The 14,780-nt window shown below is 41.1% G+C and overlaps 1 protein-coding gene across 5 annotated transcripts in view; it reads left to right on the forward strand.

Annotated features, from left to right (window-relative positions):
• FILIP1 (filamin A interacting protein 1) overlaps positions 1-14,780 on the forward strand; it is a 306,718-nt gene that overhangs the window by 246,134 nt on the left and 45,804 nt on the right. For all 5 annotated transcript variants that reach the window (XM_077289879.1, XM_077289876.1, XM_077289881.1 and 2 more), the window contains 2 exons: positions 7,183-7,356; positions 9,961-10,139. In XM_077289879.1, coding sequence (XP_077145994.1) covers positions 7,183-7,356; positions 9,961-10,139 — 353 coding nt within the window. The remainder of the gene's footprint in view (positions 1-7,182; positions 7,357-9,960; positions 10,140-14,780) is intronic.

Raw genomic sequence — 14,780 nt, forward strand, 5'->3', positions numbered from 1 at the left:
ACTACGTGGGCTGCGCAATGTACTACGTGGGCTGCGCAATGTACTGCGTTGGCTGCGCAATGTTTTGTGTTGGCTGCGCAATGTACTGCGTGGGCTGCGCAATGTACTGCGTGGGCTGCGCAATGTACTGCAGTATACACTATGCATACATATTCTAGAATACCCGATGCGTTAGAATCGGGGCACCATCTAGTTTTACATAAAAGTTCAGATCGGTACAAGTAAATGACGGCTATAAATTGGCATGTACATTTTGTTTACCTTGAATGTTTGAAAGACCAATAACTCTCTGATGAAAGCTTAATGCTAAATCAAATATTCGGCAGACATCTGACTATTATTTCCGACCCATATATCTTTGTTCTGCTCTCATTGCTCGTACTCTTCATCAATGACGTCACTAGATTTCTGATGCGAACTGGCCATGGGAGCTTTCAATTACATCATTAATTATCTACAGTCTGGTGCTTGGCAAGAAACTTCCCATGACACGCTCTGCAGAAACGTTACACAGATGAATTAACGTTTTCCTGTATGTTTATATGTCTGACATGAAGCGGGATTTCATTTAGTATAATAATTGTCGATTCCCTTCCACCTAAGCAAGGAACTTCATGACATGATGTATGAGAAATCTGTGAAGTTCATTGCGGGTTTGGTAATTAGTCCTCTGGGCAGCTTTTTTTTTTTTTTTTACTGCAGATGTGTAATCTTTTAACACAGCTCATTTTTATAAAAGCCAAATGCGAAAAGACAGGACATACTGTTATTTAACACATATACCGTAACCAAGTACGGTACATTGCATGCCATCTTCCCTGTAGTTATGGGTTAATATTCTTGCAGCGCCCCAGAGTCCTGGTCATTGCAGTAATATCGCTCTGCCACTAAGGGGAGCGATGTTACGTCTGATGGCACTAAAGGAGTTCACCTGACCAGGTATCACAGTCACACATTACACTTCACACTCCGGCCACCAGGGGGAGCAAAAGGTTCTATGTATTAGGCCACTCCTCACACTCTGGTAAAACTGGGAGTCGGATAGGAAGTTAGGGAGAAGCTGACTGGGTTTTGTCCAGGTAACACCTAGTGAGAGAGAGCGTTGCTTGGGAAGACTCAGGGAGGTCCCTGTCAGGGGTGGGATCCTGACAGTGGCCTAGCACGAGACAGATCGTTACGGAGCCGTGCCTGCACCTCATTGCGGCGGCATCCTAAGAAAGGACACAAAGCGAAGTATATTGTGGAGAAGTGAGAAACGAGATCACAGCACAAAGGAGATAGAACCAGGAGGAGTCGTGCCCCAAGATCAGCAACATCCTTCTGAGGTGCGTAGCCGGCGGCCGGAACGCCGAGGAAGTAATAGGCTCTACGCATTACTTTGAACTACGGCAGGGCAGTTAACTCTAGGTTGGCTGTCTCACCTTTACACCTAATGAAGACAACGGAGGCAATTGTGGGAGAGGGGCGTCTCTAGGGTCCCCATAAAACAACTCCAGGCCTACCCCGTCATACAGGTGCGTCCTATCCAAACCATCTGGGGGACGGAGAGAAAGAACAGAAACATACACGACAGTTGTGAGGACTATCCCGTGGTGCTCAGCAGGGAGGTACTACAACACACAGGCGCTAGTAGGAAGGCTACTGATTTCCACCTGCAAAGGGAACTCTGGATGTGCCTTCGAACCGGCTGGTCTCAGCCAGCCCTGTTAGCAGTGCTCTGGATTGTGGAAGCCGAAGCCTTCAGTAAAAAGGTAAAGAGACTGCAACCCTGTGTCCTTGTCATTTACTGCGACCTACACCATTACCATCTACTCATCAAGGGAAGTCCTGGGGACATACTTCACCTGTGGGAAGTTACACCATCTAGCTGCCATTCCATCACCCCAGCGGACCCTTAGCAGCGTCTGTCACCCTGACCGAATACCACAGGTGGCATCACGAACACTTGACAAACTCTCACCTACACCTTTATTTGGGCGCCCCTTAGCAGGGCCACGGACCGGGTCGGGCCACCGTGACACCCCTAGAACCGAGACCGAGGGACCCGGTACCGAGTACCCCGCTGGCCTGCGTTTGGTGGCCGCTCCAAACTCTTTCTTCATTTATTATGCTATCTGCTAAAGCTGCCAAAATATTCATAGTTTTATAGAAAAAATAATTTAACATTAGTCCTACAGGGTATCTTTATCTGGTCCCAAAATTGATAATGATCTTTTTAATGCAGCCAAAATGGGATGAATCCTGAAGAAGGAAAAATATAGATCAAACTATTCTTCTAGGAAAGTGCTCCTTCTTCCATAGACTCATATCGATTCTTGTTTTTGGGGACAAAAAGAAGAAGAAAACTTCATACGATTAGTGAAATGAGCCGAAGACCAATTATGAGAGATTAGTAAACCAATTTGGAGGACCCTGGTCCAGCAGCCATGATAGCAGTGTGTGGACGCTGGACAAGAGCCCTGCAAACCTCCACCTGCCTCCCAACACTTCTGATTAGACTCAGCGTGACATCATGTTTGTGTCAAGCCACTATGATGATATTGTGTCAGGACTACAAATCAGAGGAAGTAACTGCTATTCTGACAGGTAGAAGTGGGGTTCATAGTGCTCCTGCTTGCGTAGCTCAAGACTACTGATGTGGTTGCTGGACCAGGGTCCTGCACCCATCTATAATAACTGGTCTTTGGCTTAGTTCACTTATATTATAGAGTTTCGTTCTTCCTTTTGTCAGGATTGGACACTATGGAATCTTCACCATAAAAAAATCCCCTAAAATGACAACATATGAAACCAAAAAGAATTTTCCAATTGGCACAATGACAATAATATAAACAATATACTCTATAAAAGAAAAAGAAAACGAATTGAGGCAAACAAATATATAACAACTGAATAGTTAAAGATTATTAATAAATACATAGTGTTTGGGAGAAGTCAGAGTAAAAACACACATCAGGACAAAATGATGGTAATACTGATCCATAAATGGACCTAGAATCCCTGTTGTAAGAAGCAAGAAACCCTCCTCTCCTTTCCCCTTTTGTGATAACCAAATATATGACTCATATACAGAACACATCAATGGACCTGATGTAAAAAACACGGTGAAAAAATTCTATAAGATTTGCAAGCTAGATGGATAATAATATGCTCAATGGCCATGGATAACAGCTTAATATAAGAACAAGTTCTGTGAGAATGTAAGTTTAATTAGAATGTGCCAAGATCGAACTTAAGCCCAGGACATAGACTGCATGTGAAATTACAAACACTAAATAATGCATATACCTTGAGACATAGTGTACCAGTGTCACACAAGAACCTCGAGGGAGGTGCACAAGGACCTTGACGCGCGTTTCACCATCACTGTGGTTTGTCAGGTCATACATATTAGATTGTCTGTCAAACCTGTCATTGTTGGTGAGCTCAACCAGTCTTAGTCTATGGGGATCTTTAATGAGTCAGGGCCTACATGTAAGCATACAGAGAAGGAAACTATTATCTTAACTATAAAATTATAATTTCCAAAACACATATTTACACAATAAAATAAATGATTAAAATTATAACAATAATCTAACTGCAGTGTATCAGTAGCCAAGAACTGTAGGGGAATATGTGATATTAGCATAAGTCTGACATCTGACACTGAAACTTTAATAAGGTTAGACCCTTTATGCTCTAAACTCAGAATCCATAGGCTCTCTGAGAGTGTTTAGCTTTTTGACTTAGCCATCAGTATGAATTTTGGGGACTCATTTGCTTGGTGAGTGGTGGAAGCGTGTTGTGTATTTGGGGTGTCTTTACTGTGTTGGGGTTTGATTTATGTTCAGTTTGCAACCTTAGGGTGAAAGTGAGAGTGGAGTGGAGACAGATTAACCCCTTGCAGTTGCTCCCACATCACTTGCTGAAAAGTGTGTATGTGACAAGCATCTTAGATGGAAAATATACACTCACCGGCCACTTTATTAGGTACACCATGCTAGTAAAGGGTTGGACCCCCTTTTGACCTTCAGAACTGCCTCAATTCTTCGTGGCATAGATTCAACAAGGTGCTGGAAGCATTCCTCAGAGATTTTGGTCCATATTGACATGATGGCATCACACAGTTGCCGCAGATTTGTCGGCTGCACATCCCAAAGATGCTCCATACAAGGCAGGATGGATCCATGCTTTCATGTTGTTTACGCCAAATTCTGACCCTACCATCCGAATGTCGCAGCAGAAATCGAGACTCATCAGACCAAGCAACGTTTTTCCAATCTTCTACTGTCCAATTTCGATGAGCTTGTGCAAATTGTAGCCTCAGTTTCCTGTTCTTAGCTGAAAGGAGTGGTACCCGGTGTGGTCTTCTGCTGCTGTAGCCCATCTGCCTCAAAGTTCGACGCACTGTGCGTTCAGAGATGCTCTTAGGCCTACCTTGGTTGTAACGGGTGGCGATTTGAGTCACTGTTGCCTTTCTATCAGCTCGAACCAGTCTGCCCATTCTCCTCTGACCTCTGGCATCAACAAGGCATTTCCGCCCACAGAACTGCCGCTCACTGGATTTTTTTTCTTTTTCGGACCATTCTCTGTAAACCCTAGAGATGGTTGTGCGTGAAAATCCCAGTAGATCAGCAGTTTCTGAAATACTCAGACCAGCCCTTCTGGCACCAACAACCATGCCACGTTCAAAGGCACTCAAATCACCTTTCTTCCCCATACTGATGCTCGGTTTGAACTGCAGGAGATTGTCTTGACCATGTCTACATGCCTAAATGCACTGAGTTGCCGCCATGTGATTGGCTGATTAGAAATTAAGTGTTAACAAGAAGTTGGACAGGTGTACCTAATAAAGTGGCCGGTGAGTGTATACAGAAATAGCCATTCATATACATCTGCTTTGTATTGCAAAGAATTGCATAGTATGTGCTCCATGGCATAACTTTAGTTAGAAGCTCCAGGAAATATTATTATTCTGCCCAAGATCAATTTTTTACCCCCCCCCCCCAAAAAAAAAAAAAAAAAAAAAAATGAAAGTGGCAAGCAATGATGCACAAAATAGGGAAAAGAAAAATATTGAGAAAATAATAGGATTTAACATTTTACGTTCAGAGGTTGAAAACACAAAACTTATTTCTGTTTGAAGTGGAAAAAACCTTCTTGACCCCACAGAATCAGTGGATGTACATTATTTAGGGATTGGCTCGGGTGAGCAGAGGTAGGGCCGCAGTAATGAGGCAACACACAGGCTTACAGTCCAAACTTCAGTGGTTTATTGGCACTTTAAACAGTCCATGACAGAAAGTAAGAGAAAAAACCAAACATACTCCAGCTTGGAGAACCACTGGTCTCAGACTCACCCTTACAGGGGACGGGCTTAACTAAGCGGCTGCCAAGTCAGCGGCTTCCGCCAGGTGCCATTCCCAGGGTTGCTAACAGTCATGTCACCGTCCTTTGTGGCATATGTGGCAGAGAAAAACAGTTCAGGCTCATTCCAGCCCAGCTCCAAACCCAGAATAACATGTGCCAAACAAAAGAAACTCCATTACATAGTCTACAGCCACACCCACAAGTGAGGTACCCATCACATGGGCTGATCACGTGATCGTGACATCACTGCAGGTCCTCAACCTTAGGAAAATACCAGGCCAAAACTTATCCTGCTGGGAGAAATATATCTTCCGTCCAGCACTACACCTTTTACTGCACCACAATTATTATTATTATTAGTGGTATTTCCATACATTCACAGATATATTGTATAATAGTAATAATAATAGTAATAATAATAACAAATCAACAAAAAAAAAATAGTTACAGTTTGTATAATATGCTTGAATGTACTTAAAGGGTTGTCAATTTTCAGAGTTCTCTTCATTATTCAGCTTCTATCTCCCTATTCAACTTTGCAATACACTTGTGTTATTGTCTCCTTCTTGATCCACTAGAGTGCTCTCATGTGACCAGTACTCCCCTGTTGTAATCTGGCTAGGATTATATCACGCCAACCAGTTACATGGGTTTCTGGCTTGAGATTGTGTGTCTGATGTAGCTGTGCTGCGTGTGTGCATCTGTTATGTAGCAGAGCTGTGTGTATGCAGATCTGTCATAGCACAGTAATCATAGGCAGAGTAGAAAATTGAGCTGTGAGAGGTGACAATCATCTACACACAGAATAGAGAGTTGAACTTGGATGAAAGTGTAGATTGAAAAGGGCATAGTAAACTTTATTTTTGCCATTTTGCAGATGAAGCAACACAGGCAAGAGAAAGGTAGAGCCTGCAGAAAGATGAGAAACCAGGAAGTAAGAAGGGAATTAAGTTGGGGGCGGAGAGTAGGTTGAAAAGTTAGTGCAGCCTCCTAAACTAGTGACGCACCCTGTCCCTTCTGAATTAGAACGTAAGCAAGCAGTAAGCATGCTGAAAGGGACTACATGGAAACAAATGGAAATCACACTTTACGGTATGTAGGCACCAAGCAATCTGGGTGACAGAAAAAAAATTATATTTTTTGACATTTTTACTAAAATGGAAAACGCATATAAGGTGGGATGTAGATTGGCTGCTTTACACTATATATGAAAAATGTCGCATATCATACCACTTACATGTAAAAACATTACCAATTACCGTGGCACACAGACATAGCCTCCATGGCCACCCGTCCAACCCTGCTTATTTTGCTTAGACTGGCTTTGGGATACCTGATACTTTCCATCATTCTACATGTAGTTCCCGAATAACACAGACATACAGTGTACAATTAGTGCTGATTAGTAGACTGGGGATGAAACTGCATCCTGGGCACCTGTCTTCCATATGTTCGAGAAAGTTTGAGAGATTTGGGGTACAAGCTGCAGGTGCCTAAGGCCATCACCGGAGCGTATAGGTCACATACTATTAAGGCACTAAATTAATGTAATATTGAAAAATAAATAACTGACTGTTAGCACATTGAAGAAGTGACTGGGGGGAAGACGCTGTGTGTGGACAGTACACAGTGAAGCTTCCTAGCAACATGTCATGCAATATGACCGCCGTAGTCTGTTTTTGGTAAAGTGCAGTGTATTAGTGAGGACGTTCTCGTTGAACTAACCGATGGCTTTAGCTCTCGCACCAAATGTCAATAGATCAGGTATGATGTAAGCGTGTGTTATATAAACTGCAGCTCCTCTAATCATATCATGTTTCATTCCCACAGGCTAGGGAGGATGTTATCCATATGCTAAAGACAGAGAGAACTAAGCCCGAAGTTTTGGAAGCACATTATGGGTTTTCAGCTCCTGAGGATGTGCTGAGGGTGCTGCACAGAGATGCGATACTTGCCAAGGAAAAGTCCATAGGAGAAGATGTCTATGAGAAGCCAATGGCAGAGGTACAACACATATACTAGGCTCTTAGAGAGGATACCGTATTTAATACTATAAATATTCATTTACATTGGCTATCTGTTATTTAGCTATCTATCCATCTACTATTTATCTATCCATCTACTATTTATCTATCTCTTGGTCTTCATTTTTGTAAAAAAAACTAAATTAGGTATATCTATGGAGTTTAAATATTAAAATGTATACATGTTTGCTATAAACGTTGCTCTATTTCTATTAAAATACATATATGTATATGTACTGTGTATAGATAGAGCTCAATTTGATAGATAGTGCCTCAGTTATAAGGGTCCATTTACCTTTAAGAAACTGATACGCTGTCTTGAAAACTACATGTACTTTATGGCATCTTCAAAGCCTTTACTTAATAGTGTCAGAGTATTATTAATACACACACTATACTAATCCTATCACGTCACCCTTCACTCCTCATAAAAAGTCAGTGTGCTCAATCATAAACTGTGCATGGGACATAGTGATGTGTGGCAGCTGCAACCATATGTATATATATGTAATGTAAGTAAGGAGACAAGATTCATTTAGTATTTTTACTATATACAGTAAATATAAGTAAGAAGGTAAAATTTTCAAAGCATCTACATTTTTTCAATATGAACGCCTCGGTATGCTATCAATGAGATTACTTATGGTTGAGGAATGTTCTGCATCGTTCATTGCACTTGGGCACGTAAATCATCAAGATCCACTTTTGGCAGCTCCTTTTGCAGTTGCCGACCAATGACGTACCATAAGTGCTCATTGGGAGACAACTCCAGAGATGTTGCACGCCATGGTTGCACGTTTAGGGTGCCTAGCTTCTGACAGTAAAATGAGCAACATGCAGCTTAGCATTGTCATGTTTTAAAATGGCTTTTTACAGACTTTGAAGAAATGCCCGTACCACTGACTCCATGATTTAATCTAAAACTGGGTTGTTAGCGCTCCTGGATTGAAGACTAGATGGGTCCAGTTATTTTGCGAATGGCTCTTCATGGTGTTGCCCATAAGGTCTCCAGACCAATCTCTGACTGTCACTGCATGCAAGACTAATATGGGATTCATCACTGACGAGGGTAGACCTCCATTCCAACCTCCATTGCCATCTTGTTCTGCACCATTAAAGCCTTTGAGAACAGTGGTGTGTGGTCAATGAAGCACTTGTAGCTGGATGTCTTGCTCATAGCCCATTGTTGTGCAAGCGTCTTCTGATGGTTTGTGTAAATACTGACGTCTTAGGCGTGGTATTCGACATCTAATGTCATTTGCAGCACAGAATGGATCATTCGCGAAAGGAGTGGTTCGTCCATTTCTCCAAAGTGTCTTCATAATTTGTGTGCCCAAGTGCATTCAGCGCGGCAGAACATTCTTCAGACAACCATTGAGAGCCTCATTGATAGCTGTTAGTGCATGTAGTTATGTGCGTAGAGCTCATACGTTAGATGTTTTGAAAATTATATTTCAATGTTTTCATTATTTGAATATCTTTATCATATCAGTGTTGAGGAGTACAAGAAGCGCCAAGCCTTACCTTTTTCTATAAACATATTGAGAAGATTTTAATATGACTTTTATTCTATTTACAGATATACATAAAATAATGTCTAATTCTATAAGGAAAATTGTACTTCATTAAAGGGCACGTAAATTGTAATTATTAAGGCTAATAGCTTGTATGCAGTAATGGCATATGTATCATGTGCAAATATGCAATAACTAGAGATCTTCCACTTGGACCAGAAACTATTAATAATTTGGAGCTAGTAGATGTTACTAAAATGTTTTTCCAAAGTTCAAGTCAGGAGCTGATTAATGGTTAGTAATGCTGTATAGACCTTAGAAAAATGTCTACAGGAGCTCTAAATAGAAATGTGGTCAGTTTTTATGTTCCTTTGATTGGCACTTCATGGTCTATTTAATTAGTAAAGTAGGGTTAGGTCAATACACAACCACGTCAGTGATCTGTGGTCACCAGAAAGGAGCCCTGAGAACCGCCTCTTATGTCCCAACATCCATGGCTCTATTTTTGATTAGCTGGCCTAGTGCAATGTCACATATGCATCACGCTGTAACAATGTCTTTGCGCCAGGCCGGCTAATCAAAAGAGGAGCCAGGGATGCCAGGATGGAAGATACAGTTCTCAGGTTTCCGGTCCAGTGGTCACAGATTACTGATATGGCCCATAGACCTAGTCTTACAAATCGATTTGCACCAACTCTAGTAATCAATGTGTTGCAAGTATTTGACTCACCAAACATTGAAACAAAACCTTAGAGAAGTTCTTCCTCTCTGTAGGCTAAGGCCATGTTCACACGTTCAGCATTTGGTGAGTTTTTTACATCAGTATTTGTAAGCCAAAACCAGGAGTGGAACAGTCAGAGGAAAAGTATAATAGAAACATGTCACCACTTCTGTATTTATCACCCACTCCTAGATTTGGCTTACTCACCCAAAAAACTCACCAAATGTTCAACATGTCCACGTGGCATAAAAGTGAGGAATACATTTATATTAAATCTGAGTTGTGTGTTACCAGGTCACTGTGCGCATTTTTTTTTACAATTAACATTTTTTTTTAAAAATTTGCACAGCTGGACCGACTTGAAGAAAAACAGAAAGAAACATACAGGCGCATGTTAGAGCAGTTATTGCTGGCAGAGAAGTGCCATCGTAGGACTGTGTATGAGCTAGAAAATGAGAAGCAGAAGCATACGGACTACATGAATAAGAGTGATGACTTTACCAACTTGTTGGAGCAAGAACGTGAAAGGTGGGTACTGACATATCAAGGGGTGTCACTACATACCATTCTCCCATTCTACTCTGTGTGCTCGGTCTTTTTTCAGAACTCTCATAGACTTTAATGTGTGGGACGGAGAGTAAACATGGCCACCTCTCCTTTGAATTCTGTGCGGAAAGTGGATACTGTGAATCAGGCTCCCAGTTCTCCAAATTGGTGAAGGTCCCAGTCAATAATGGCGCATCATGGGTACATGCCATAAATATTGCTGCAAACATATTTTCTTTAGATCTGGCACAAAAGGAAAGACGGATACCATCCAATGTTTTGACCAACAGATGGTCTTTATCAAGGAGATCTACCTGGATTACTGCCGGGTGTGAAGAGATTGGTGCATCGTTAACAAGCCGCACACAGTCATGACCTTGATAAGGACCACCTGTTGGTCAAAACCACCTGTTGCCTTTCCTTTTGTGCCAGATCTGAGGAGTCTGTTGTCTTTTTCGTTGCTGAGGTGTTAACTACAGTATTATAGGACTACTATACTTTTCTCATGCACGACTATCTCTGCCGCAGTGTTGCTGGCTTTTCTCTGCTTGTGCCTGTATACCATAAATATCACTGGAATACCCCTTTAAGGCTCAACTTTGAAAACATTGAACAAGTGAATTTATCTTCTATGTGCATGGTTGTCAAGTTTTACCATTGTGAAGCTTGTCAGATTACGTTTGCTTGATAAAGGCCAGCTTCAGAACTAAAAGTTCAATTTTAATTGAGACCTTAATCTTATTACAATAATAAGATGTTATTAATTCTTTGAAATTTAATAATCTGCAAACACAGATGAGAGCCAACTTTTGAAATGCAATTAGCCTTGTAAGATAACTCAAAGGCAGGGCATGTGTTGTACATGTTATACCTGTTTCTGAAGACGTATTGTATCAACAGACAAGTCAAGTCAAGGTTTAGAATTACTACAATTAAGCCATGGTATTACTGCCAATAAAGAAGTCCTCTGTAGAGACACTTACTCGAGTATTGTACTCAGCTACCTTCTCAGCGCTCATAGACAATGAATGGAGCTGAGGTGTCCATGCTCCATCTCTGCTCCATAAGCCCCATTCTTAGGATCGATGGTGGTTCCAGGATCCCTACAGTACAGATAGGAAATAACTTCCATATTTGGTACAAACCCTTCAATTCCTTGTATACATTGCCTAAAAAATATACCCCCCAACATTATTGTTTGTTTAATGATGTAGTAATAGGCTGCCAGACCAAAATCCAGTTAGATAATGATTAATGTAAGGGCCCCAATGTGAGGAGTACCTATTAATGTTACCGAAGACACAGAATGGTTAACACAGCGTGCCTCCTATAAACTGATTGAAATAGTGGCTGAAATTTGTATGTTTGCCCTTGAATCCTTTTATGTGTGAGGACATATTATATACTAGGATGGAACATACATATTTTTAACTGTTTGAGCGCTGTTTGGAACCCCCTTTTTAGTCTATATATCCTATTACATTTTGACAGCAGGTCGTTGCTGTTATCCAAAGAGGCTGCTCAGAAATAAAATATTTTTGGGCGAAGCGCCAGTGGATCAATATATAAAAAAGAAGGTACATAGCACAAAGATTGGCCAATACATGTGAGCCCAACTGCCATGTCAAGGCGTTCTTCAAAAATTGGGTCCCTGTCCTGATATGTCACCTTTCCTGGGCAACAAAAACATACAATTTATGGGGCAGGAATGGACCAGCTAACTATGTAAAATCACCTGTGGCTGATGCGAGTGGGAGACATGTGCACTCCCACTCCCATCAGCCACAGGTAATTTTAAGTAGTTAGCTGGTCCATTCCTGCCCCATAAATTATAGGCTTTTTTTGCCCAGGAAAGGTGACATATCAGGACAGGGACCCAAATGGCCAATCTATGCACTAAGTATCTTCTTTTTTAGTGTATTTTTCATAGCAATTTTGCAGCTGAATATTTCATATATACATTATATAGCACATTTTTTTCCTTTTTCCCATTTTCTATGGCAGTAAAGCAGTTTCAATGTTCTAGAGTAATCATACTAGTGCCCCAATAATGTCAAGGGCTAAAACCTAAATAGTTCAAATGAAAAACTTTATTATATACAAAGTGAAAATCCAATATAAAAATATGTAAAAAGACGAAAACTTCCTAGTTCTCCACAATAAATATATGTAGAGATCCAACTCCATCCTAACATATAAATGTAACTCACACAACTGTCAAAATATAGGGGTAGAGTGGAAAATATCCCAGAATATATGAAATAAGAGTAAAAACCCTGAATAATGGCTATAGCAAACCAAAATATTACATAAAAAAAGAATAATAAAGGTAAGTATATAAGACAATGATACCGGTAATGGTGCTATCCGAAAAAGGGTATGGCAAGGATGGAAAAGGTATGAGATCCACACCTACCAATTCCGTCCTTACCATATCTTTAGAATATCACCTTTATATTATACGCCTTTTAGGATCTGGTAGTGGTATCATTGTCTTATATACTTACCTTTATTATTATTATTTTTTTTCATGTGATATTTTGCTTTGCTATAGCCATTATTCAGGGTTTTTACTCTTATTTCATATATTTTGGGATATTTTCCACTCTGCCCCTATATTTTGACAATTGTCTGCTTTACATTTATTTGTTAGGATGAAGGTTGGATCACCACACATATTTATTGTGGAGACCTAGGAAGTTTTCATCTTTTTTAGTGTTTTTCTATTAGATTGTTCTCTTTTTTTTATAATAAACTCTTTCATTTGAACTATTCAGGTTTTTGCCTGTGACATTCTTGGGGTACTAGTGCCTACTTTACTCCCTCTTTTTCTTCTTTGGTAATTTGTACATGTGTATGAGTGTATGGCACAGTCCCTTTATTATTAGGTGGTGTTAGACGACATTTTTTCCTTTTTTGCTCTCTGTCTTATTTGGTAGATAACCCCTGTCAATGTTCCCTAGCAGTACATGGGGCACGGGTGCGGAGTGTTGAGAGCCAGAACAGAGCGATCTTGCTCTCACAGACCCTGTGCATAATATTCGGTTGGCTTTCTATAGAGCCTGTAAGCTGTGCAGGCTGAGTGCTTCTGCATTGTGTTCTGAGTGATCAATGAGGGTCTCTGGTGGGGGTCCGGATCCTATCTAAAGCTCTTCTAGAGCTATAATAGGAATTGTAGTTTTTTTTCCAATTTCCAAAGTTTGCCATGGTCTTAATTCTAGATACTAGAAGATTTTTTAGAAATATTTAATTAAAGGGAACCGGTCACTTAATTTAGGGTCTACTAAAACACTAGCATGTCGTTATGCAGCTCGGGATCATGCCATGGTAAAACTCCCCATCTGGGCTTTGGGTAGTAAGAGGATGTGTACAGCATGAATGAGTCTGGGATGAGGTCATCAGCAGGGGCGTATGCTCATTGCCAAAATGAAGTAAAGGAAATGAAATATTTCCTCTGTGTGCCTGATGCTGATGGACTTATCTCCAAGTAATGCACTGGGGAAAATAAGTATTAATAAAAATAAAAACCAGAAAATCACATTGTACGATTTTTACATAATTAATTTTCATTTTATTGCATGAAACAAGCATTTGATACAATAGCAAAACAGAACTTAGTGTTTGCAGCAGGGATTTTGGCCCACTCCTCCACACAGATCTCTCCAAAGATTTTCTTTTGGGTTCAGGTCTTGAGACTGGCTAGGCCACTCCAAGACCTTAAAATGCTTCTTATGGAGCCACTTCTTAGTTGCCCTGGCTGTGTGTTTCGGGTCATTGTCATGCTGGAAGACCCAGCCACGACCCATCTGCAATGCGCTAACTGAGGAAAGGAGGCTGTTGGCCAAAATCTCATGATACATGACTCCATCCATTCTCTCTTCAATATGGTGCAGTCATCTTGTCCCCTTTGCAGAAAAGCACCCCAAAGTATGATCTTTCCCCCACCATGCTTCACAGTTGGGATGATGTTCTTGGGGTTGTACTCATCCTTCTTCTTCCTACAAATACAGTGAGTGGAGTTCAAACCAGAAAGTTCTATTTTGGTCTCATCTGACCACATGACCTTCTCCCATGCTTCCTTTGGATCATGGACATGTGCTAGCATGAGCAGGGGGACCTTGTGTACCCTGCAGGATTTTAATCCATGACGGTGTAGGTGTTACTAATGTTAATGTTTGAGATTGTGGTCCCAGCTCTCTTCAGGACAGGTCATTGACCAGATCCTCCCATGCAGTTCTAGGCTTATTTCTGACCTTTCTCAGAATCATCCTTACCCCACGAGGCGAGATCTTGCATGGAGCCCCAGGCCGAGGAAGATTGACATCTTGTGTTTTTTCCATTTTCTAATAATTGCGCCAGTGGTTGTTGCCTTCTCACAGAGCTGCTTGTTTATTGTCCTGGAGCCATTCCCAGCCTTGTGTAGGTCTACAATTTTGTCCCTGGCCTCCTTAGACAGCTTTTTGGTCTTGGCCATGGTGGAGAGGTTGGGGTGTGATTGATTAAGTGTGGACAGGAGTCTTTTATACCAGTAACAATTTCAAATAGCTGCAATTAATACAGGTAATACAGTGCAGAGTAGGAGGGCTACCCCCAAAATCGAAGGTGAGCTAAGCCCACCAGCAT

This window comes from Ranitomeya variabilis, chromosome 2, assembly GCF_051348905.1.
Source record: "Ranitomeya variabilis isolate aRanVar5 chromosome 2, aRanVar5.hap1, whole genome shotgun sequence".
Classification (NCBI taxonomy): Eukaryota; Metazoa; Chordata; class Amphibia; order Anura; family Dendrobatidae; genus Ranitomeya; species Ranitomeya variabilis.